Below are 21,779 nucleotides of genomic sequence, written 5' to 3'. Positions count from 1 at the left end.
CCTGAATCCTCCTCCTGCCTCACCCTGGGTGTGCTTTGACCATTAGCCATGACATGTGCTCCTGCAGGGATCGCAGGGGATCTTACACACATCCTCCCCTCTGTCCAGGCTCGTTTCAATTATCGAGCCTGAGGTTGGCTCCAACTTGCTTCAATCACTGCCCTGGCAACGTCCTGCTCTGCGTTTTGAATTCTTGCCTGTGGAGAAGCACAGGGAAGCACAGATCGCCCTGCACACCAACCTTTGCAGTGCTCCCTCAGCTCCAGGGTGGCTGCTCCATCTTCCCTGCACTGGAAGAACCACGGGAAATGAAATTTGCTTTGGGAGAAGCACCCGACGCACATCCAGATCACCCTGTAAGCCATAAACTGCTGTCACTTCTGCTGCCCACTGCCATCGGCTAGAAGGGACAGCATCTACTGCTGCCTTTTAACAGAGACCGAGGGGGGACCGTCCCAGCCTGTTTGGCAGGAGGGCTCCTCTTCCTCCCCCCTTTGCTCTAACGCACCCGGGAGGCAGACGGAGCGGGGAGCACTCACAGCACCTGTGAGCAGATGTGTGTCCCGGTGGGACAGGGATGAGCCATGAGGGGAAGCCCAGCAGTGCGGGCAGCGAGAGGGAAAGCTCCCAGCCTGCGGCAGCAGCAGCGGCGGCGGGAGGCAGGAGCCAGCAGCAGAGCGGAGCAGGGTGGGCAGCCCGGGGAAAGAGCAGAGAGCCATCGCTGCAGCTCGACGTTCAGATTTAAGCACCTTCTTCCAACTCCAGAATTCAGTGAGAAGGTCTTACCCACCCTCTTCGGTGGTAAAGCTCCTGCACCAAGCTCCAGTGCACTCTCGCCTTACAAATTCCTGTGTTTCTAGGATGCTGTTCCTTACTGACTGTACCTCCCCGTCAGACAGACAGGGACTCGGAAAAGCCATGCCCATCCAGGTTTCAGATATGCTGAATTTCACACCAACACTCACAGGAGACTGGAGTGAAGCCCCCCGAGGCTGCAGGGACTGCACCCCCAGCCCCTCCTGAGGTTTGATTTCAGCTCTGCATTTCCCTTCTCTTCCTGGTAGAACATCTGCTCTTACCTAACACACCTGGGTATCGGCTCTACATCGATCCCTTGGCACTGTGATCTCACCACACTTCAGGTTGGATTTAAAAATTACTCCAATATTTGCTTCCCATCCGTTGTTTTTTTCCACTCTTCCCTGGGAATGGGCACCCAAGGGAGCTGCAGCCCGGGCCCCACCAGCTCTGTGCTCCAAAGAGGACTCAGCTTATCCAAATCCAGAAGCGGTGCCGATGCCTTTAAAATGGAGGCTGCTTAGAGGAATTAGTGAGATTGAGCGCAGTTATCTTAACCTCAGGCGTCAGGCTCCGCTGATCCTCACGGGCACCAGCCAAGTGGAACCATCCTTCAATCCAAGCAGTTTTACCAGCTTTTATTAGAAACACCAGCACATTTCAAGTTTCCTCTTTTTGATCACAAATATAGTATTTTTCCTCTTTTTAAGTACACAGCATGAGACACAGCATCAGGGCTTTCCATCTTTTTTTTTTTCTTTCCTGTTTTTGTTTTCTTTACAGCAATTTCTTTTGGACAAGCTTTGGGTTTAGTGTTCACTGACCTCACCCCAGCCTCAAATTTTGACATCTTGAATTGCTGAAGACAATTGCGTGGGCAGATGAATCCGATGGGAGTGAAAAAGGTACGATAGTTAAAGGTTTGCAAGTAAAAGTTAAAGCAGAGACCCTCTCCAGTTAAAAAGGATGAAGTGGAGCTGCAACACACGATTCTCACAGTACGGGGACAAAAGCTGAGCTAAAGATTTGCTCTTTTCCCCCCGTTTTCCCCCACCAATGTCCCGATAAAAACGTTAAGGCTGGAGGAAGCGCTAAGTGGATGGGAGAAGCCAGGTGTGCTCCCAGGACAGCGCCCAGGACTGGGCAGGTGGAGCCCAGACACCTCGAGCTCTGAGGGATGGTGCTTCGGGCTCCTCGTGCTCTGAGCTCACACCTACGCTGGGAAATCTTGCCTGGACTTTTTAACTCCAAGAAAGCAATTCACTTCTGAGGGAAGGAGGAGTGAGTATCCCAGGGACATGAGGGCATGGTGACAGGATATTAAAGGGAACATGTACATGATTTGTTATTTTTTATTCCACAGAAAACCCTCAAATCTAGACTCAGAGTTAACAGCAGAAAAATAGTGTTAAAGTCAATAGGTTCATATTTTACTGTAGACTAAATAAATTAGCCTAGAATTAACTCAATACTCTCTATTTTCCTTTCATTGGTGATCCTTCTCTAAATTAATGCAGTTTTTAAAAAGCAACGGCTATTAATAATTTATTCCAGTTAACCCTTATGGATGAACACCTGCGAGGAGTCGATGTCTGGGAACCATTCCCCTCTCCTCTCCCTCCCGAAAAGGAAACAATCTCTAAGGGTGTTGTAAAACAGACATGCTAGCTACAATATCCATGGATCGTGCCTCTCCTACCGCTGCCTCTGGCTGCTCCGGGTCATGAGTGAATCGTCATAGCTATGTCTTACAAAGAACATGATCGAAAAAAATATATAAATAAATAAAAACCTTAAACATTCTTACATGGATTTTAAAGAACAGAATACATGTTAAAAACTTCAGTAATTTATATCAATTTTAAGCAATACTTTATATACAATGGAAAAAAGACATGCATAGTCCAAATACAATGTTGAAAACAGCATTTTCATAACAAAAAACCCAAACACTAAGTGTTAATACCATGTACATGGATTCAAGAAGGACCACCCTTTTTGTCTGTTGCACACAGTTTATTTAACAATATGATATTATAAGTAAGAAATGAGTTTTTTTTTCTTTTTACCATTCTATACAGTGATTGAATCTTCTTGGATTTTCTTATTTATAGTAATTATAGCGCTTGCATGATTTACACTAGAATTGCTTTCCTCGTTTCAAGTTTCACACAGAAGAAAGAAAGAAAAGAATGTTTCTTCTCTATCCAGATCAGCACGGCCTAAGAGTGATCATCCCTATTTTCATCTAAGACCAGTTTTATCAGAGAAACAAAGCAACAATTTCTACATCTGCAAGACAAGGATTTTGGCGTTGGCCAATGTGTGCAAGAGTCAATTCCTATCTTCCCAGGGGTAATACTTCAAACGCCTGCAGAGTTCACTATAGAAAACAAAAATCTTCCCGCCATGTGTCAAAGTTACCGGGATACGCTATAATGTTGCATTATTTCAGGAAACAGTTTCTGAATATTATTTTTTTTTCTTCTTTTAAACGCAAATGTTTAAAGTCTTGAAAATACAAATAAAAAATATGAATATAATGAACTTGTTTTCCCCGTTAAAAAAAAGGTATGAGTCAACAGCAACAAAAAAATAAAAACCAAAAAAACCCACAAAAGAGACCAGATATTTTAACCGCCTGGCTTTAACAAAAAAATATATTCTTTGTATTGTTTTTTTTTTCTTTTTATTTTTAAACAGCAATTAATTCTTCCATCTGTAGGAAGCAGCAGTTCCATCTAGGATTCAAAACAACCCAGATGTCTGAATTTTTCAGTACAAAATATCCAAGAACACGAAAGGAAAGAAGAAACAAAAGTGATGCTCCCATAATGCTACAAACCCTCCACAAATTTCTCTAATGTGTCCCCGGTGGTGTCACCGACCAGAGACAATTCGTTAGACAACGCACTGCGGTTGGGGGTGTTTAGTTGGGGAAGCATTGCACTCTGTTCTGGGTTGCCCAAGTGTCCCTGATCCATGGAGCTAGCCATAGTGACTGCGAGTCCTGGGTGGGGGGAACCAGTCTGGGGAGAGACGTGGTGCGGTGACGGTTGGGGCTGTATCCTGGGTGACGGGCTGGAATGTGGTGGCTGGGACTGGGGACGGGGAGACTGAACGGGCGCTGGGGACCGCACCTGGTTGCTGAGGGAGGTGGCGATCTGCTGGCCAGGGAGATGAGACGCCTGCGGTTGTCCTGAGAGCATGTGCTGCTGTGGGCTCATGGGGTTGGGCTGCCCGGGGGACCCTATCTGCTGCTTCATCTGCTGCTGCTGCAGGATGCGCTGCTGCAGGGCCTGCTGGATGTTGGGAGCGCCGTCCGCCCCCAGGCCGGGCTGGCCCATCTGGTTCAGCTGTCCCATCTGAGCCATCTGTCCCATGGAACTCCCCTGTATGGATAGGTGCTGCTGCATCCGCTGCTGCTGCATGGCTTGGGGGTAACCTCCCGGGCCCTGGGGCTGCTGGAACTGGTTGTGTGCTGCCATCCCTCCTGCCATGCCGGCCCCTCCCTGCTGCTGCTGCTGCTGTTGCTGCAGTAGCTGCCGCCTCAGGATCTCGCGGTACTGCGGGCTCATGTTGGCCATGCTGGGGTTGTGGCTGGGGTTCATGATGTTGATCGCTTGTCCCTGGGGGTTCATAGCTCCGATCCCTTGCTGCTGCGGGGGCACGCTCGGTCTCTGCACTCCGGCTTGCATCGCGTTCATGTTCTGCAGTCCCCCCTGCGCGTGCATGCCCGGCTGTTGCATGCCGGTCTGCGGCTGCTGCATCCCAGGCTGGGGCTGTATCCCTGCTTGCGGCTGCATCCCGGGCTGGTTCGCCACGTATTTGGCCGTTCTTTGCTTTATAAAAGCTGCCATAAGCTGAGGGTTGGATTTTAGGATATTAAGAACCTGCTGTTGCTGCTGCGGAGAACTCGGCGATTTCAAGGTCCTCAGCAAGTCCTGAAGTGCATTGGGGGTGATGCTCCGCTGCGGCTGCTGCACGCCCGGCATCCTGGGCCCGGCCACGGCTTGCGGCGTCGCCATCGGCATCACCGGTCTGGCCATTCCCGGCTGCATCGGCTGCTGCTGCGGCATCGGCGGCGACTGCCACTGCCCGGGCTGCATGTTGGGCATCACGGGGCCGCTCACGGGGCTGGGCCGGGGTACATTCATGCTGACTTGCGGCATCTGGTTCACTGAGCCCACCGCGGGGTTCACGAGTCCCGGGCGGCCGGGAGGCAAACCATTGTTCATGTTGTTGACCCTGTAGAGCTGCTGCTGCTGCTGCTGGGCAGCCTCTCTCTCGATCTGCCGAGCCGCTTCCACGGCGGCCGGCGGCGGCTGAGCCGGAGGCGGCGGCGCAGAAACCGGGTTTGCGGGTTTTCCTGTCGAGACGGTGGTGGGGGGCTGGGTTCTGGACACGCTGGGAAAGCCGGCCGGTGACATACTTACAGGGGAGGGCTGGGGCTGGGGAGCAGGCTGCGGTGTCTGCGGTGTACTTGGCTGCTGCGTCGGGGTACCAGGCGTTGCTGAGGTAGGAGAAGGCAAACTTTGCTGAGGCACGTTTCGGGTGTTCATGGTAGCCATCCTTCTGCGCATGAGCTGAGCCTGCTGCAGGCGGTGCTGGATCTGCTGCTGTCGGAGCTTGTGTTTGATATTGAGACAGAATGGCACGGGGCATTTGTTCTCTTGGCAGTGTTTGGCATGGTAGCAGCAAAGAGCTATGAGCTGTTTGCACACCGGACAGCCACCGTTGGTCTTGCGCTTGCAGCCCTTGGTGTGCTGGACAACCCGTTTCATCTTCTGGCAGGATGGCAGAGAGCAGTTTGCGTTGCGGCACTGGCAGGCGTGGACGAGGGACTGGATGCAGCGCTGGATGCTCAGCCGTCGCGACTCCTGGGGGCTCTTGGACTGCTGCTCTCCTTGGTTGTTGCTCTCATCATCCAGACCCAGGCCCCACTTAACCATCTTGTGGTCATGGCTCTTAGTGTTGTAGCAGTTGATGCAGAGGTCGTAGTCCTGCAAGAACAGAAAACCCAGAGCTCAGCTGCTGCCAGGGCAAGAAGTGCAGGGGCAGAGAGCACCAGGGCAGCAGCACCAGCCCCCTGTGCAGGCACACGCTGCCTGCTTGTGGGTACAACCACACAGAGCACGAGCAGGGTGACAGTCACACACTGCCAACAGCTGCCACTTCACACCTGCACTCAGCCAGGGAATGGCTGCACAGCCTGTCCAGGCAGTGGGAGTGGGCTTTGGGGCAGGGAGGATTGCAAAGCCACCCTGCAATCACAGCTCTTCCCTGTGGCACCTAACAATGCAATGGGGGCTATCATTGTGTCATTTTGTTACATGAAAATCTCTGGCAGAAATTTTTCTTTCAATTTTTCCCTTCTGATCACATTAGCTGTTTATTTTTCTGTGATGCCTACTGGAGTGCCAACACCTCCAACTAGTAAGATAAATCTATGGTCACTCCTAAAAAGTAAGGTCTGGCTCTCTTATTTATTTATCTATCCTTAGTGTAATTATCGACTAATAATTACTACCCTTAAATATATATTTTTAATAATCTCTAAACAAGAGCAAGTTTTGTGCAAAGACAGACACTACCTGAAAACCCCCACACTTTTGCTGCCCTGTCCCTTTTTTGGCTGGAGGAAGGGCACTCCCTTACACAGAGGTACCCAGAGGCAGCCTAATGGCCCTACCTCCTTCCACCACCTAATTCCCCACGTGTGTCCAACCCATGTCCTGCAGTTTTGCTTCAAGGAGCTCTGCTCAGTGCTTTCCTCAGAGGGATTAATTAAGACTTCCCCCACAAACCTGGCAATAACTTGCAGTGTAAAAACGAGGCTGCACTTACTCAAACTTCTTTTGTTCAGCTACAGCCAGAGGTCAACACAAGCCCTCCAAGAAGCCTCAAGCTGTACCAGTACAGCCCCACAGGTAACTTCTATCTAAGACAGCACCTAAAATTTGAGCAATCTGGGCCAGTGGAAGGTGCCCCTGCCCATGGCAGAGGGGTGGAACAAGATGGTCTTTGAGGTCCAACCTAAACCCAATTCTTTAAAATTAAGTTAAAAACTTGTCTATTTAGAGGAACAGTAGCAGAATAGACAATGCAGCAAGAGTCATTCCAGAGCACTGGTGATTTCCATGTCGAACAACTAAAGTCACTTATTCTAGAAGAGGCAGCCACCTCTTCTACCTCCCTTTAAGGCTTAGCAGCCCTTTACCAGGATGGGCTTAATTTGGAGGAACTTTGGGCAATATCCAAAAAAAGCCCATCAAACTCAGCTGTGGAACAAGAGAGGGCCAAGTTCTGAGGTGCCCCATACGTACATCACAGCCAGTGCAGGGCCACCTGTGCCCCACACATCCCTCACAGATGGTGCAATGCCACCTGTGCCCCACACATCCCCCACAGATGGTGCAATGCCACCTCTGCCCCACACGTACCTCGCAGACTGTGCAATGCCACCTGGTCTCCACGTGGTGCTTGCACTCATTGCACGTGTAGACGAAGCGATCCTGCCCCTGGGTGTGCAGCTCCACCAGCATGCACAGCGTGGACCACTTGGATCGGCGCAGGGAGGAGAATTCCCAGTGCTTATCTCTGGCCAGGGTGAGGAAGGCGTCTCGCCCGTCCATCAGGTCACAGCTCAGCAGTGGATCCGGGTCCACAATGGGGTGCAGGGTGTTAATCACAGGCCCGGCATGTAAATGAATCACAAAAAAGACCTGCAGGTAAATGGGGAAGAAATAAAAGGCAAAGAGGTCAGGTAATGTTGCAGGAAGGAGCTGCTGTTCTCTGCAGTGAGAACCTTATCTAATTAACTTAGTTTAGGCTAATCTCTTCCAATATGTTGTTATGCAACAGAAACATTCCTAGCCCAACCACAGGGTTTATTCCTCCTGATTTTTCAGTTCTCAATATCACTGTGCCTGCATTTACAGGAATAAATCCTTCTCTTTTTACAGCAGATTGCCACATTACCTCTTTATGCTTCTCCATGGTGGCGTAGAGCTTCTGAGACAGGTCATTGGACACGTTTGGCATGCTGGGCTTCTTCTTGTTAGCTCTGCTGATGCTGCTCTTATTCTTGTTGGTTTTTTTGTTGTTCTTTTTCTTGGCGTTCTTGCTGTCGCCCTGGCTCCCCTGCAATAAAGGCACGGGAAAGATGTTACGCTTTGGAGAGCTCTCTCCCATTCACTGGGCTCACAGTGACACACTTCTGCTGTCAGGAATAGAACTTTGTTCCAATGCCTGCAAATCAGCCCTCCTGTGTTAAATATATCCTATCTTCCAGGAAAAATCAAAAGCCAAACTGGCAGGCAAACAAATCCAAACACTGTTTAAAAATAGACTTTTAAAGTATGTATACATTAAAAAGTTCCCATTATACACAGATTCTTTATCCTTCTCCAACATCGTACTTCAGCTTCCACTGCTTTAGATCTTGCAGCTGATGATAAAATTACACAAATAATATGGACTTAAAATTCCAGGAGTGCAGTACTTTGCTTTGCTGTGCTTTTGGTGTGTCACATACTTGCTTGAGCTCTGATTTAATGCTTGTTTTTACTGAACAGATTTAGGGCTAGGACACAGCTAAGAACATGCAGGATTTGAACTGAAACCAACAAATTATTCTCCATCCTGCAGACTTCCAGCTGCACGTGCAGCTCCCAAAAAAATAATCTCCAAAACCTCCACTTGTGCCCAAGTTACAGCACAGACCACAGTGGCCATTCCCTGAATGTTAAATGTAAGTAAAGAGAGTGAAAATAGCAGATGATGCTATTTAGATGACCTAGGAAAACAGAAATAACATTTAGAGTTCTCATGTCCTTAAAAAATCAACCCCCAAGCCCTTGGCAGGGAGGGCTCAGGAAAAACCCCTCTCCAACTTCAAACTTCTCGAAGTTGGTCATCATAAAATTAAAAATAAGCTACTGAAATACTTGAATATATATAAATATAAATATAAATATACACACATACGCAAGCAAGTTCCATGAACAGTATGTACAAGCAAACACAGGGTTTATCCACAGGCATATTTATTCCAGGAAAACAAAAATATTCAAACTGCAGAAAGCAATTCTATTTACAGACTGCTGCCATCCTTCCATTCCATTAATTAGGCTTGGACAGGAATTCCCTGTCCCCTCCTGGGTTCCCTCTTAACTAATTTTGTGGATTTTCTGACCAAACCTGTTTGGAAATTAAAATGAGACTATTTTATGGGAAACCAGACAGAGCTCTAAGTGACTTGAAGGGATTCAGAAGTGACCTGTTTTATGTTCCCACCTTGACTGCCCCCAAGTTTCCTCCCACTGATGGAGCTGGAGCCTGCCCTCCTTTGCCTCCACATCCTAAAGCACCAACTGAGATCTTAAAATTTAAACACCAAAAGGAAGAACAGACTGAAACTTATCAAACAAGCCAAGTCTGAGTTTTCTTTCTACTCCACCTTTAGCAAGTTTATATTTGGCAAAGTGTACAAAGTATTCCAAGCTGTTTTAAGAAGTTGTAGAGTTGTGTTTGTACCATTTCATTCTGACATTCAGCCAGATCAGCCAGAGATGCTGACGGACGGTTCCTGGGGGAGCCTCAGCCCTTCAGAACCTTTGCCAAGAATTCTGAATATTTTCCACCTCTTTAGACTCCCTTTGACTGATACCTGCAGCACATGTTCACTTGCAGGAAGCTTTCTCTTCACATAAACAAAATTTAGGATGAAGAATTGAAGACAGATTCTGTCTCATTTCAGTACCAAGATCCACGTGGTGCTTGTACCCAGTGAGATCCCCACTGCTGGGCAGTTTCCTCCAGGAAGTGTCCCAGTTTAGGTTTTCTGCACTGGGCAAGTTCTCTCTTTTAAATTTGCTCTTTTTCCTGAGTCAAGAGGCAAAGACCCCATTTTCCCACACTTGGATGACACCTCAGCAACCTGGGGCAGGTTGTGTCCCCCTGCTGCCCCAGGCATTACGTGGGAGCACAGGGATGCTCCCAGGCAAGGCTGCATCGTCTCATTTTAGGTCACAACTTGTCTGAGTTCACAGTGAATTGCTCTGGGCTTTGTCAAACACCTTTTCCCCTCTCCTAGATGCAGAGTAAACACTCACACCACTGTTTTCCCTGATTCACTGGAAGTGATCCTGTTAGCAAGAGAGGGCTGCAGACTAATTCCAAGCCTTGCCTTCCACTTCTTTTTATACAGCAGTGTTTGTATCTCAATATTCAAAGTCACATTCAGAAGGAACAAAGTGAAAGCTGTTAACTTCGTGGTTCCATAAAAACATAGCCACAAACTGTATTAACTTTGAAAGAGCTGCTAAGGTTTAACAGAAGGAACTTTCTGACATCACAAAATTGATGGATTGAGATCCATCCCTCCACATCAATCCCAAATAACACAGACTGAAGGCAAACAGTCCCAGCATCTAAGCTTAACGGGGGATTTCCCCAGGTAAACCTTTTGGTTCTACCTCAATCTATCAGATTTCAGATTTTCCTACAACATTTATTTTCAAAATATCTTGCTGCAAATCTCAAGTAAAAGGGACAGTATAAAATTGCTGAGACCATTTGGTTGCAGATAAAATCAAGATGGAAATAAAAATGAATGATGACATTCTGTCCAGGGCCCTGAAACACTTGGTTGTTGGGTTGATGATGTTTTTTTGTTTTTTTTTTTGGCTTGGATGGTTTTTATAGACAAAGAGAGAACGTTGGTGAAGGAACAGCACCATCAGGATCAACATTTCCCACCAACGCAAAGCCTGCAATAAACACTTTTAAATTTCAGCCCTTTACTGTTGCAAATGACTACAAGTACCTGGGCTTAAATAACAGCCACGTTTCATTCAGCTCTGAAAAATCCAGCACCTTTCAAAACAAAATGCTGGAGGTGCTTTGCAAAGGTGTGAACCAGAAGCTCAGCCAAATGACTGTAAGCAAATGTAGCGTGGCAAAAGCAGCTTAACACATTTCTCTGAGAACAGAGATGCTGAACTGACATAAGTGACTTCTGAGTCTGTTAAAAAAACCCAAACCAAGCCTTCAGTAGATTTGTTAACCAAGAAGAAAAACTGAAATGCAATTAAAGGGACCCCTGATTTCATGTCTGCTGGAAATGATCTTCTCCAGTTTGTTTGATGTGATCTCTCTATATTAAAGCATTAATTACCAGCCTTGTGAGCTAAGGGAAAAGATGGCACATAAAGCTAACCCACCTCTGTTGTTTCACTAGCTGCAGTGCTCTCTTCCTTCTTCCTCTCCTCCTCCTCCTGCTCCAGCTCCTTAATGCTTTCCTCCAGCACATTGGGCCAGAAATCACCTTCAAAGTAAGGCAGCTCCTTGGCACTGGTCAGCCTGTCCTCAGTTGCTTGTTTGAAGATGTCCTGTTGAGCACATCACACCAGAGCAGGAATAAATAAATGAAGATCACTTAGGAGAGAGAGGAGAACCAGACACACAGCCCAGAGCTGCACTGAACAGCTGGGCCTCACCCACAGCCATGAGCTGCTCCTGCCAGGGCTCCTATTCTGGGGCAGCTCCAGATCCAGCCAGGCAATCCTGGCACAGCCCCACTCCCTGTTCCATCTGAGGATCAGTGCTGAGGCTTTCCTGACCCCCACCATGTTCCTGACATGATGGAAGATACTCAGACACCCCTGGAAAAACCAACTGACCCCTCCCTGGTTTCAAACCCCCTTCATCAGGAGACCCAGATTTCCCAGCTCTTTGCCACACAGATGACAAGGCTTGTTAGAGGCTGTTCCTGCTCCACACATTTAAGAACTGTCACTTGCCATCAAAACATCAATTTTTTTTCCAGCACTGTCACTACCATTAAGAAATTCCTGTAAATTTTAGCATGAAAGGAGTGGCAAATGCTCCCTTTGCCACCTTCTACTTATTTCCTTGGGTACACATGTGATATTCTCCAGTTATGAAAATCATCCTTGTCATAAGGAGCTCTTTTATTTCACACTGGTGGGGTCCAGCATTCCACCTGCTCCTCCAGAATCACCAGAAACAGCTTCTATAAACCTTGACAAGCTCCATATTTCCTTGCCTAGTAAATGCAATGAAAGAAAAATACACAAAGGCAGGGTCTTGCAGATTTCCCTTCATGCAGACACCAAACCTAAGGAATTTTCAGCCTGACAGGCAGAACCTCAAGAAAATCTAAGAAAATGAAGACACTGGCTGAGAATAAACCCCTTGTATGACATTACTCCACTTTTCAGGTGTTATGAAACAACAGTAGCTCCCTTCAAATGAAAACACTATAAAAATTAAATCTGAAATTAAACAGTAACAAACCTTGTAGTCATGAATGATTCTCTCAGCAAATGCCTTGTCCAGCATCTTCTTATACCATTCTTGCAAACGTTTGGGTTTGGGTATTTTCTGGTCAGGTGGGTGGCAATGAAAGATGTAATCATCTCCTTCACTGGGGGGACAGGCCCAGATGTGCCCTGTCACATACCTGTGTCACAGACAGCAAACAACATCTGTGACTCCCAGCAGAAAAATAACTCAAACCTAGTTAGAAATTCAGACCTCTGGTTTTATGGGTTTTAAATTTAATTTTTTTTTCTTTGTAGCAAAGATGTTGAAGCAATAACCCATATTTTGACAAGGGATAAGGCTGGGGATACAATAATTAAGCTTAAACATCAAGTGAAGCTCTGATCAAATGAATGATGTGCTGTCAGTTTAGGAATCCCAACTATAAAATCCACCTTAGTGACAAAATCCCAGTTTCTCTCTCCACTGCAGAAGAGAGGTTTGCTCCACACATCTCAGAGAGGTCAGGAGGACACAGAGACTACCCCAAGTGAAGGAAACACCACAGACCCACATTTCTTTCTCTGCCAATCTCTCACTCACCCAAGTTTCTTCACGTACTCCAGGTATCCGATGAGGATCTCGTGGTACACGGCGGTGCGGAGGCAGCGGGGGCGGAAGAAGTGAATACTGTCAAGGTAGGAGATGTACACACGCCTGCAGGGAGAGAGGGGACACACTCAGGCCTGCCTGAACGCTGCTGTGTCTACTGACAGCTGACTTCTACACATGCAGGAAGACAAATTAATGCATATTTAAGCATCTTAATGTGGTGTAAGCAGTCCTCAAAAGCAAAAGAGGGGCAGCATTTTAAGACAGCAAAAATACACATCGAGAGGCAAAATTAAAAGCAGAATCCAAAAAATGTAACATTTTTGTTGTGATATTTGTCTTTCCCTTCAAAGTCACCTGCAGTCCTACTGGGATTTGTGCCCCAGAACTGAAATGCACATCCCAAATGTCTGTGTTTGGCAGTGACTGTCCAGGGGATCTGGGAAGATGCCCCAGGAGGTACCTGGTGTTTGGAGGGGGGCAATCTGAGCCGTATTCCTGCACGTGCATCCCAAAGAAACACACGTCCACCCCGTCGATCTCCTCGAATGCAAACAGAGCTTTGGTACGGTAAGGGAAGGATTCTGACATCTCACCAGAGTCCACAAATCTGTAAGAAAGGGCAACAGGAAAAAACAAACAAACAAAATGCCAGTTATTAGAGCATTGTGCTACCAGAATGAGGGGATTATTTTCAACCTTATTTTTAACTCCTTAGGAATATTTTTATGCAGGAGTTAAATGGGGTCAGATCAGAGCTGTAGTAAAACAGGGAGTTCTGTTCCTATAAATTTATGGAAAGACTGTTTCCATATAGAACACAGGACTGAACAGGCCAGCATTGAGTACATGAATATCCTCGGAGACCACAAGCCTTTAAATAGGTTACAGAGCAGAAAATGTGATGCGTTAGTATGAAGTGATGTCACATAAACACAGTTTTTATGAATTTAACCCAAAATACTACACAGACTAAAGCTTTTAAGCTTCTCATTTATAATGAAGCAAATTAAAAATCACTTCTGAAAGCTGAAGTGTTTCTAGAAACACAACAAAACAAGAGTAAGGAGCAGAATCTCAGCAACTGCTCCAAACTATTAATTCTGTAACCAAAATGTGGTCACTCTCAACTTGTAGTGACACAAAGTCCCAGTATCATAAGCAAGGATGTCCCCAAAACAGTCACTTCCTCTACATGTTTTAACCTTTCATAATCCTAAACTCACCCAAATTTCAAAAATGTGCAAAGGCATTAAGGTGCCAATTGGCACAATTTTACAATAGCCCCACAAGGAGGCTTTAAAATAAAATAAATAAAAAAGATTGCATTAGTTATAATTAACAGGACTAACCTGGATTTCATTCCTGGTTTAACTTCCACCGTCTTATCTGAACTTGCCACCACTCTGACAAAGACCTCTCCAGCCTCAGGATGGTTCTGCCGCCGCAGGAATTTGTTCACTCTGTCTTCCAAATGGTTCCCTAAACGTGTGGTCTGCAGCCCTGGACGGGAAGGGGGAGAACACAACCATGGAAAGGTCAACATTGGAGCAGTCACTGTGCTTGAGAGCTCTTTCAGCTTCCTGCTCTGGATGGAAATAGGTTTTTTATTTCTTTTGTTTTACCTCCATATGAAAACTGGATTGTTTTATTTATACAGTCAAAACTAAGAGAAGCAAACCCATCCATGCTTTTCCCCAAGAGCAAAACCCCCCTGCTTTCCACACCCCATCGTGGCAGCTGAACCCACTGGAGTGGCCCAGTTACCCCATAAGTGAACTACCAAAGGCAGCTGTACGTAGCATTTTTCAATTTCAGGCTTATTTTATGAACCCTGCAAATGTTTACTCCTCCCAGCCCCACTCTGGCTGGCTGACAGAGATTACATCACTTTACAGATCTGGCTCCATGCCACACCTTTTCAAGCGAAGCAAAGCAAATCAACAGAAATGAAAAGCCTTTTGACTTCAATGGAGATTTCATTGCTTTTGCTTTTCTTTTCCAGAGAGCTTTCAGACTGCAGTTGCAGCAATCTGCACATCAAGGTTAAATAGTTCCTTGCCCAGAGATGGAGGTCTTGGGGAGTTCAAGTCCACAGATTGCCCAGATGCCCCCATTCCATCTTTACATTCACAATTGGCTTTTGTAGGGAAGAGCTGGGTCTGTGCTCTTACAGGATATGATGGTTTTCAAATAAATCCACAACAAATTACAGAAATCGTGATGATTTTGGGTTAAATTAAGAAAGCAGAAGGACCTCACTGTTTTGACTTGAAGATTTATGACTATTTCTCTTATCCTGCTGTACTTATTTTACCACTCATATTTCTACTTCACTTTATGGTCAATCTGCTATCTTTTCCAAAGTGAGGGTGTAATCTACAGATGCTCATTTAAAAAAAAATACATTTAATTTTCTGCTCTCTGTAACTTCTTTTTTCAGTTGATATTTGGCTCCTGACACAAGGCCCTTGGTTCTTCCCTGACTCCTGAGCCTGCACACAGAATTCTGCAGTGAAGTATCTGTGCTAAAAATTACTCCGGGCTCCAATACTGGGGAAAAAGCTCACTTATACTCAAAGGATTATCTCACTTTCTAAGGGATTTATACACTTAAAATTTTATTTTATAGAATCCCAGAAAGGTTTGGGTTGGAAGGGACCTTAAAGCCCATCCAGTGCCACCTCCTGCCATGGGCAGGGACACCTTCCACTATCCCAGGCTGCTCCAAACCCCATCCAGCCTGGCCTTGGACACTTCCAGGGATCCAGGGGCAGCCACAGCTTCTCTGGGCACCCTGTGCCAGGGCCTGCCCACCCTCCCAGGGAACAATTCCTTCCCAATATCCCATCCAACCCTGCCCTTTGGTAGTTTAATTATAATCAGTTTACAGAAATCGCCAAAGGCAGCAATCTTGATTTACATCTTTTAGCTTGTCCCTTTGTCCAGTGAGATTCTGTGGTCATAACCAGCACAACACAGTCCAAATATCATTTACCTGGGAGTAATTAATAATTTGAATTAAAAAATGAAGTTTAAAGGCAAGTAAAAACACCAATTCCAATACACTGAGCCTTTTCCAGGATTTCCCATTCCAACACACTGTATTGGCCTTTCCATATGTAACTGTAGGGGGATGACTTTTAAGGAAATTCACAAATACTTTATGAGGGAATTGTTTTGTTTTGTTGATTTCTCTGAAGCCAAACAGAAAAAGAAGAAAGGGCTCCACTTCAGCTGATGAGTGGGAACATTTCTAGAAAGCCACTGGAGTTAACTCTACTGTCTTGTTGTGTTTTCATCTTGTCATCTTCCCAATGCTAAGCAACCAAGGGATATCTGCTTCCTTCCTCATGCTGCAATGCATTGAAGCTTGGAAACCAACAAACCCAAAAAGACCAGAGAAGGAGATAAAAGAAACAGGCAGCATTAAAATTACATGTAATGTAAGGAGAGGATCTGCAAGTTGCAATTGTTTTATCTATTAGAACGTGAAAGCTGTTTTAGAAAGCAATTGGATTTTGGTTCTTGGACAGCTCTCACATATTCACCTCTAATAAAAGCTCAAAGCTCAGTGAAAACTGCAGTGCAAATCTGAAAAAAGGCATCCACACTGCTGAGAAGAAACCTCCAGCACAGGTCTGTGACAGCAGCAATGGCCAGACCTTTGTTAGTGGGTGAGTAATTGGACAGAGAGGAAGAAAGTCCAACTCCTGCTCTACTGTGACTTCTTGTCAGGAAACTACTTTGGAGGAATTATTTGCCAGGATATCTTTTGTCTTTGAACCTCTCTGCATTGGCTACTGGTGAGGTAATATTTGTAGATTTTCTTAGCAAAATAAATACTTCAGAAGTTCAGGGTTTTCCAGCAGAACCCAGCTGCACACTGGTTATATTTGGCAGGCTATCAGTTAAGGTAACCAATTTTATTCAGTATACATTAGGAATATAAATGTTCCATAAGAGCTGAGGGATGTGCTGTCCTGGTTAGCAGCAGTTGTGCCATCATGCTTGAGAGAGAGAGATGGAGAAATATTGATGGCAACTTGGGCAGTAAATGTTAGAAGAAGGAGCATGTTAATATTTCAGACTTTCACTGCTTAGGTTTGGTTTCAGGTCAGCAGCAAGACCAAGGTTTTGATGACAAGAACAGACTTTCCTTTCCCTTCCCTGCTCTTGCATTCCCACCAGAACACTGTTAAAGAAAGCTGATCTCCAGAGCCAAGCCCACCAGTGGATTACAGCTGGCAGCAGGACTCAAATCCTCAAGGAGGAAAGACAAGACAGTCAAACAGCAGGGAAAGGACAGGGAGAAGTAGGAAAGGAAAAAAAGCACCATTATTTCCCTGCCCAGAACCTTGAACTAAATAGCTGCTTACTCAAACTTTAACCAGTCACAGAACAACTGTGATATCCCTGCAGACATCCAGGGAATCACACTTATTTTAAGGAAATTTACATCAATAATGCCGTAAAGTCAGCATAGAACAGAAGAGACATCCATTTAAAATGGGTATCTAAAACTACAGTTGGATTTCTTCATTTTATTAATATTCTCCTCCAATTTTAATCTGTCTTTAATGAGACTAATTTAAGCCTCTTTAACAAAACTCTCTTGAGTGCATCAGGTTACTCCAGAGACCGTTCTGATTACTGGAACCCACCGTGCCTCACACAACATCATCACCTGCAAATTACCCCCTTCACATCTCTTGCTACACAATCAACCACACACAAAGTTATCAAGAACTCACATTTTTAATGCAATTCCTTGCCTTTATCCCAATTTGAAAGATTCAGGCTCATGCAGACACATCACCCAGTAATGCCCAGAATGTCTAAGCATCAAGGAAGCACAAGGGAGGATTGAAGTGTCCCTGCAAGTTCTGCTTGTTCAAGTTCCTGAATCACCCCCTTGGTGTCTAAACTCACTTTATTTTTCTGCTCTCTGCACTGACTCTGCATTTCCAACACCAGCCCCTTTTCTTCCCCCACCTAACCTGCATGAATAAAAACAGCCCAGTCATGTTTCCTGATGTCCAATGCCTGCAGACAATCCTGTGGAAGGGTTCTGGACACTGAGATGACCTGACCTGGTCTCTCCTGGCCTCTCCTCAGTGCCCATTTCTATCTACAAGACCATGCCAATGGTTACTGCCAAGAGCACCTTGTTCACTTGACTCAGTTCTTATGCCACCACCAATTCTGGAGGCAGGAAAAGCTCTTGCCACACTTTGGTGCTCGGCAGCAGCACCTGAACTGCAGCACAATTGTTTCCTACAGGTTATTGGAAGGGCACAGAGGTGACAATGATTTCATTACAGCTCCAACACTGCATGGAAACCTGGCTGAACAGAGCCAGTGAAGCACACACAGCCCTGTGCTCCTGCTGTCCTATTTGTCCCTCTTTTTGCTTTTTAACCCTGGAAAAACAAGGACAAAGATGTCAAACACACCAAGCAGCAACAAGACTGACCACAAATACATAAACAGCAGGGCTTTAAAATGTTGATTAAAATTCCGACAGCCTCGGGCTACGCTGCTCCCCATTTTGCAAATGTTCCTGTGCTGTCTGTCATGACAACACAAAGTCTCAATCAAAAACCCATTAGGGGTGGCAGAGAGAAGATGAAGATAAAAACACAAATACCAAACTCACTTTTAGCACTGAATTTGTTTTCTTTGCGTGTTCTACCAGTTTTCTTCAGACAATTATCACAGACAAACCTATTGAGGGGAAAAAAAAAGCCAAAAATTTAGCATAAACCCATTATTGGTGAGCTTAAACCAAATGTTTGAACATGTAATTTAAATGTCAGAGTACAATATATTTTTCTCTGGCTTTGAACAGCTTATTTCACTCCATTTTTGAGGGATTTAAAGCTTTTATGAGCTGGTTTAACTCTGCCAAGCACTTACACCTGCATTTGTGTTCTGTGCAAACTCCCCTCCAGCCAGCTGCCCTTGGTTAAGAGTTAGAAAGAAACCACACAAATCTGTGTGGATGAATATACACATTTTCATCTGAATATACTGAAATAAGACCCCAAACATCAAAAAAAGCATTTTATTTAGAAATGCTTTGTCCCTTTGTACCCAGTTCTTTAAAAGGCTGTGGCCACACATTAAAGAACAAAGGCAGAAAGTCTTTTAATTACATAAATTACATTGGTCTCATTATACAAGGGGTAAAAAACTAACAAACATTTCTTACCCTGAAGGCCAAATAATATCATAATGTAACACACAAATCTGGTGCATCTTCCGACCACATTCTTTGCAGTCAACAAACCTGAAGAAAAAAAACCAGCAGCAAATTACTTTTGGTGTTAGGTAAGTAATTTCCCAGAATTCAGCATGAAAGAAGGATTTGCCAAGCCTCTGCTAAGAACTGAATCAACTTCACCAGGTCCAATTTACATCTAAGATACTCAGAATAGATTCAGATGTACATGTATCAGTCCACGTGCAAGTTATATATATACATCTATACCTATATATAAATTGCAAAATGTGCTGCTTTAAAAATCTGAAATGGGCTGTCATGCACAACTTTTTCTGGATCTTTTCTATCCTTTTCTAAGCAGAGTCCCAGTTTCACAGGATCCTCAACAATACCTCCACAGATTTAATTCTCAATTGCTGCAACAACCACAAGCTGAATAAATGGTTGCTCAACTTACTGTAAATGTAAGAACTAGTCATTCATGAACCACCCTGCCAAAAAAACATGTATTAACTTGTCTTTGCCTGCATGGCTCTGCTGTAGTCTTGTTTTTATCTTTTGTTTTCTGCTCAAAAAAATACATCAGAATTCCTTTTTTTGGATGGGAAAACCATTAGAGTTTTTCCTGGTCCAGAGTGCTGTGCAGGTTAAGAAACCAAATGCACTGGGGTCTGTCTCAGTCCAGCCTTCCAGGCCTGGGGAGGAGCTCTATTTAGAATTTGCAAAGATAAGCAAAGGAATCAAAATGTGTTGTGCCTCAAACTGCCAGAGAAGATGGAGCAGGATGATAAAATCCCACTGCAGGGAAAGCAACCCCGTGCTCCTGAGAAGTTCAGCTGGGCTTCCCTGGAACCTCCTAAGGGTAACACAGGGTACCCTGGGGCCTTTGGGTGGGCTCAGCACTCAGTGAAGGGAAAAACGTGGTTTAGAACCACAAGAGGGAAATGTAGAAGTGCCCCAGGAATGAGAGCCCAGGGTGAAAGTCTCTGGAGGAGGGAGGGCCATGCCCAGCCCTGTGCAGAGCCTGGCAAGGGCACACCCTTGGAATTATCAAAACAACTGAACCAGGAACTGTCTGTGGAACAGGCTCCCGTGGTCCCCTGGGGTATCAAATCACACATCCACTCTGGGTGCTGTGCCATGAATTTCAGGGAAAGATTCTGCAGTCTGTTTGGACAGGGATGGAGGAACAGAAGAGTTCTTCACTCCCTGCCCCATTTCTGCCCTGCTGGCTCAAGGACAAGTGGAAGCAGTGAGATTTTGGGAAGGAAAACAACAGCCTGGTACTTACGGCTCTGGATCCAGGGTATCGTTTTTCTTCTTTTCAAACTGATCCTTAGAGATGGTTCTAGAGACAAAGAGTTAATATGAAAACTCAGTAGCACCCTCACATCAGAGGCTCAGACAGTATCATGCTTTGCTGAATTGCAGCAAACCTCAAGTCTGAAGAAAGCATCTCAGTATTCATTTTCTGGTCAGAACAAGCAATTCAGTCCATTGCATTTTAAGCTACAGAAAATATTTTTCCCATTTCACTTTCTGTGTAAATTAAAAGCAAGAGATACCCAAGTCTACACATAAAATTAAAATAATAAAGAACAAGGGAAGCTACTGTCAGTAAAGCAGCCACCTTCCAAACCAGCTTGTATGCCTCAAATCTGATTATTCTGGCCAAGTTAAAGGCAAGCCTTTGCTTTTAGAAACATAAGCTGTGCTTCAAAAGGTGAGATATCAGCATTAGATGGAAGTTTTCCATTAGAAAAGGTGATGGATTAGTGACATTTATTGATACAACTTCCACTGCTCCCCTCCAAACACATTATCCGGGGTCTGCCACCCTGGGAATGGGCAGCTCAGCTGGACACAGCACTGGACACAGACCCTACACAGCAACAGCTCTTAATCCTGTCCCTATAAATCTCCTGTTAGGAAGGAACAAAGCACTTCCCCCCCCCAGATACCACCACAGGGGTTTGGGTTTTACCTCCCCCCACCCCATTCCAAAATTCAGGATGCAGAGGAAAGCAAGAGACTTACGTTTGAGGCTGGGAAGGGTCATCACCCAGGGTGACATTCTCCCCCTGGATTTCAGTGAAACACTTCTCACAGAAGTGATACCTGTCAGCAAGAAGGCCATATTTGGGTGAGCTGGTCCAGCACAAACACAGCCACCCAAGCACGGAGCCACCAACCAGGGCAGGGCAGATCACCAGGAGCACGACGGAAGGGGGGACGTTGTTGGTTGATTGATGGGTCAGTGTGGACAATGAGGAGGCACAGAGGGAAGGGAGGGCAGGATTAGAGAACAGGGGAGGGAACAAACAGCACAGACGTAAGAGGTAAGACGCAAACACCAAGACAACACAGAGCAGAAAGCCAAGGCAAAGCACAGATTAGCATTCGGTCTCATTTCACACATCGCAATAAGTGCTGGGCCTCACATTCCAAATTTGGGGGGGATTTATGGAGTAGCCACCAAAGAGCTACGTTTGTACAGGCTTCAAATTTAAGAATTTGGATTTGATTTGCATCGCTCAGGGAAAAAAAAAACAAAACCAAACAAAACTCTTTGATTCCAGGCTTGCGACTGATCGAGTTTCCTTTGGGTAAAAAGGAACCTGTCAACAAGCTTTAAGGACGCATTTATTACAGATTTAAGTAATTAGGAAATATTCTGAAAGTATTTACTGATTGTGAGTCAAAACTGCAAAAGCAGAAACACTTGATATTGAAAAAAAAAAAATCTATAAAAGCAATGAATTCAAAATTTGACTGTAAGATCAAATGTGACCAATTGCTCAGCTAATATTCTTTCATATAAATGAAACCAAATCCATACTCTAGACAAACATTT

At 45.3% G+C, this 21,779-nt stretch overlaps 1 protein-coding gene across 6 annotated transcripts in view; it reads right to left on the bottom strand.

Moving 5' to 3' along the window:
- Positions 1-2,136: 2,136 nt before the first annotated feature.
- The window catches only part of CREBBP (CREB binding protein), a 95,213-nt gene continuing 75,570 nt past the window's right edge, over positions 2,137-21,779 (bottom strand). For all 6 annotated transcript variants that reach the window (XM_058849269.1, XM_058849270.1, XM_058849271.1 and 3 more), the window contains 12 exons: positions 20,963-21,043; positions 20,217-20,273; positions 18,914-18,991; positions 18,359-18,426; positions 14,052-14,202; positions 13,163-13,309; positions 12,691-12,804; positions 12,121-12,286; positions 11,025-11,192; positions 7,780-7,941; positions 7,242-7,523; positions 2,137-5,801 (listed from right to left, as the gene is read on the bottom strand). In XM_058849269.1, coding sequence (XP_058705252.1) covers positions 3,636-5,801; positions 7,242-7,523; positions 7,780-7,941; positions 11,025-11,192; positions 12,121-12,286; positions 12,691-12,804; positions 13,163-13,309; positions 14,052-14,202; positions 18,359-18,426; positions 18,914-18,991; positions 20,217-20,273; positions 20,963-21,043 — 3,640 coding nt within the window. In that variant the 3' untranslated portion in view covers positions 2,137-3,635. The remainder of the gene's footprint in view (positions 5,802-7,241; positions 7,524-7,779; positions 7,942-11,024; positions 11,193-12,120; positions 12,287-12,690; positions 12,805-13,162; positions 13,310-14,051; positions 14,203-18,358; positions 18,427-18,913; positions 18,992-20,216; positions 20,274-20,962; positions 21,044-21,779) is intronic.

Source organism: Poecile atricapillus, chromosome 14, assembly GCF_030490865.1.
Source record: "Poecile atricapillus isolate bPoeAtr1 chromosome 14, bPoeAtr1.hap1, whole genome shotgun sequence".
NCBI lineage: Eukaryota > Metazoa > Chordata > Aves > Passeriformes > Paridae > Poecile > Poecile atricapillus.
Note: the sequence above shows the minus strand (reverse complement) of the source record. Positions and strands in the feature narration are given on the sequence as shown.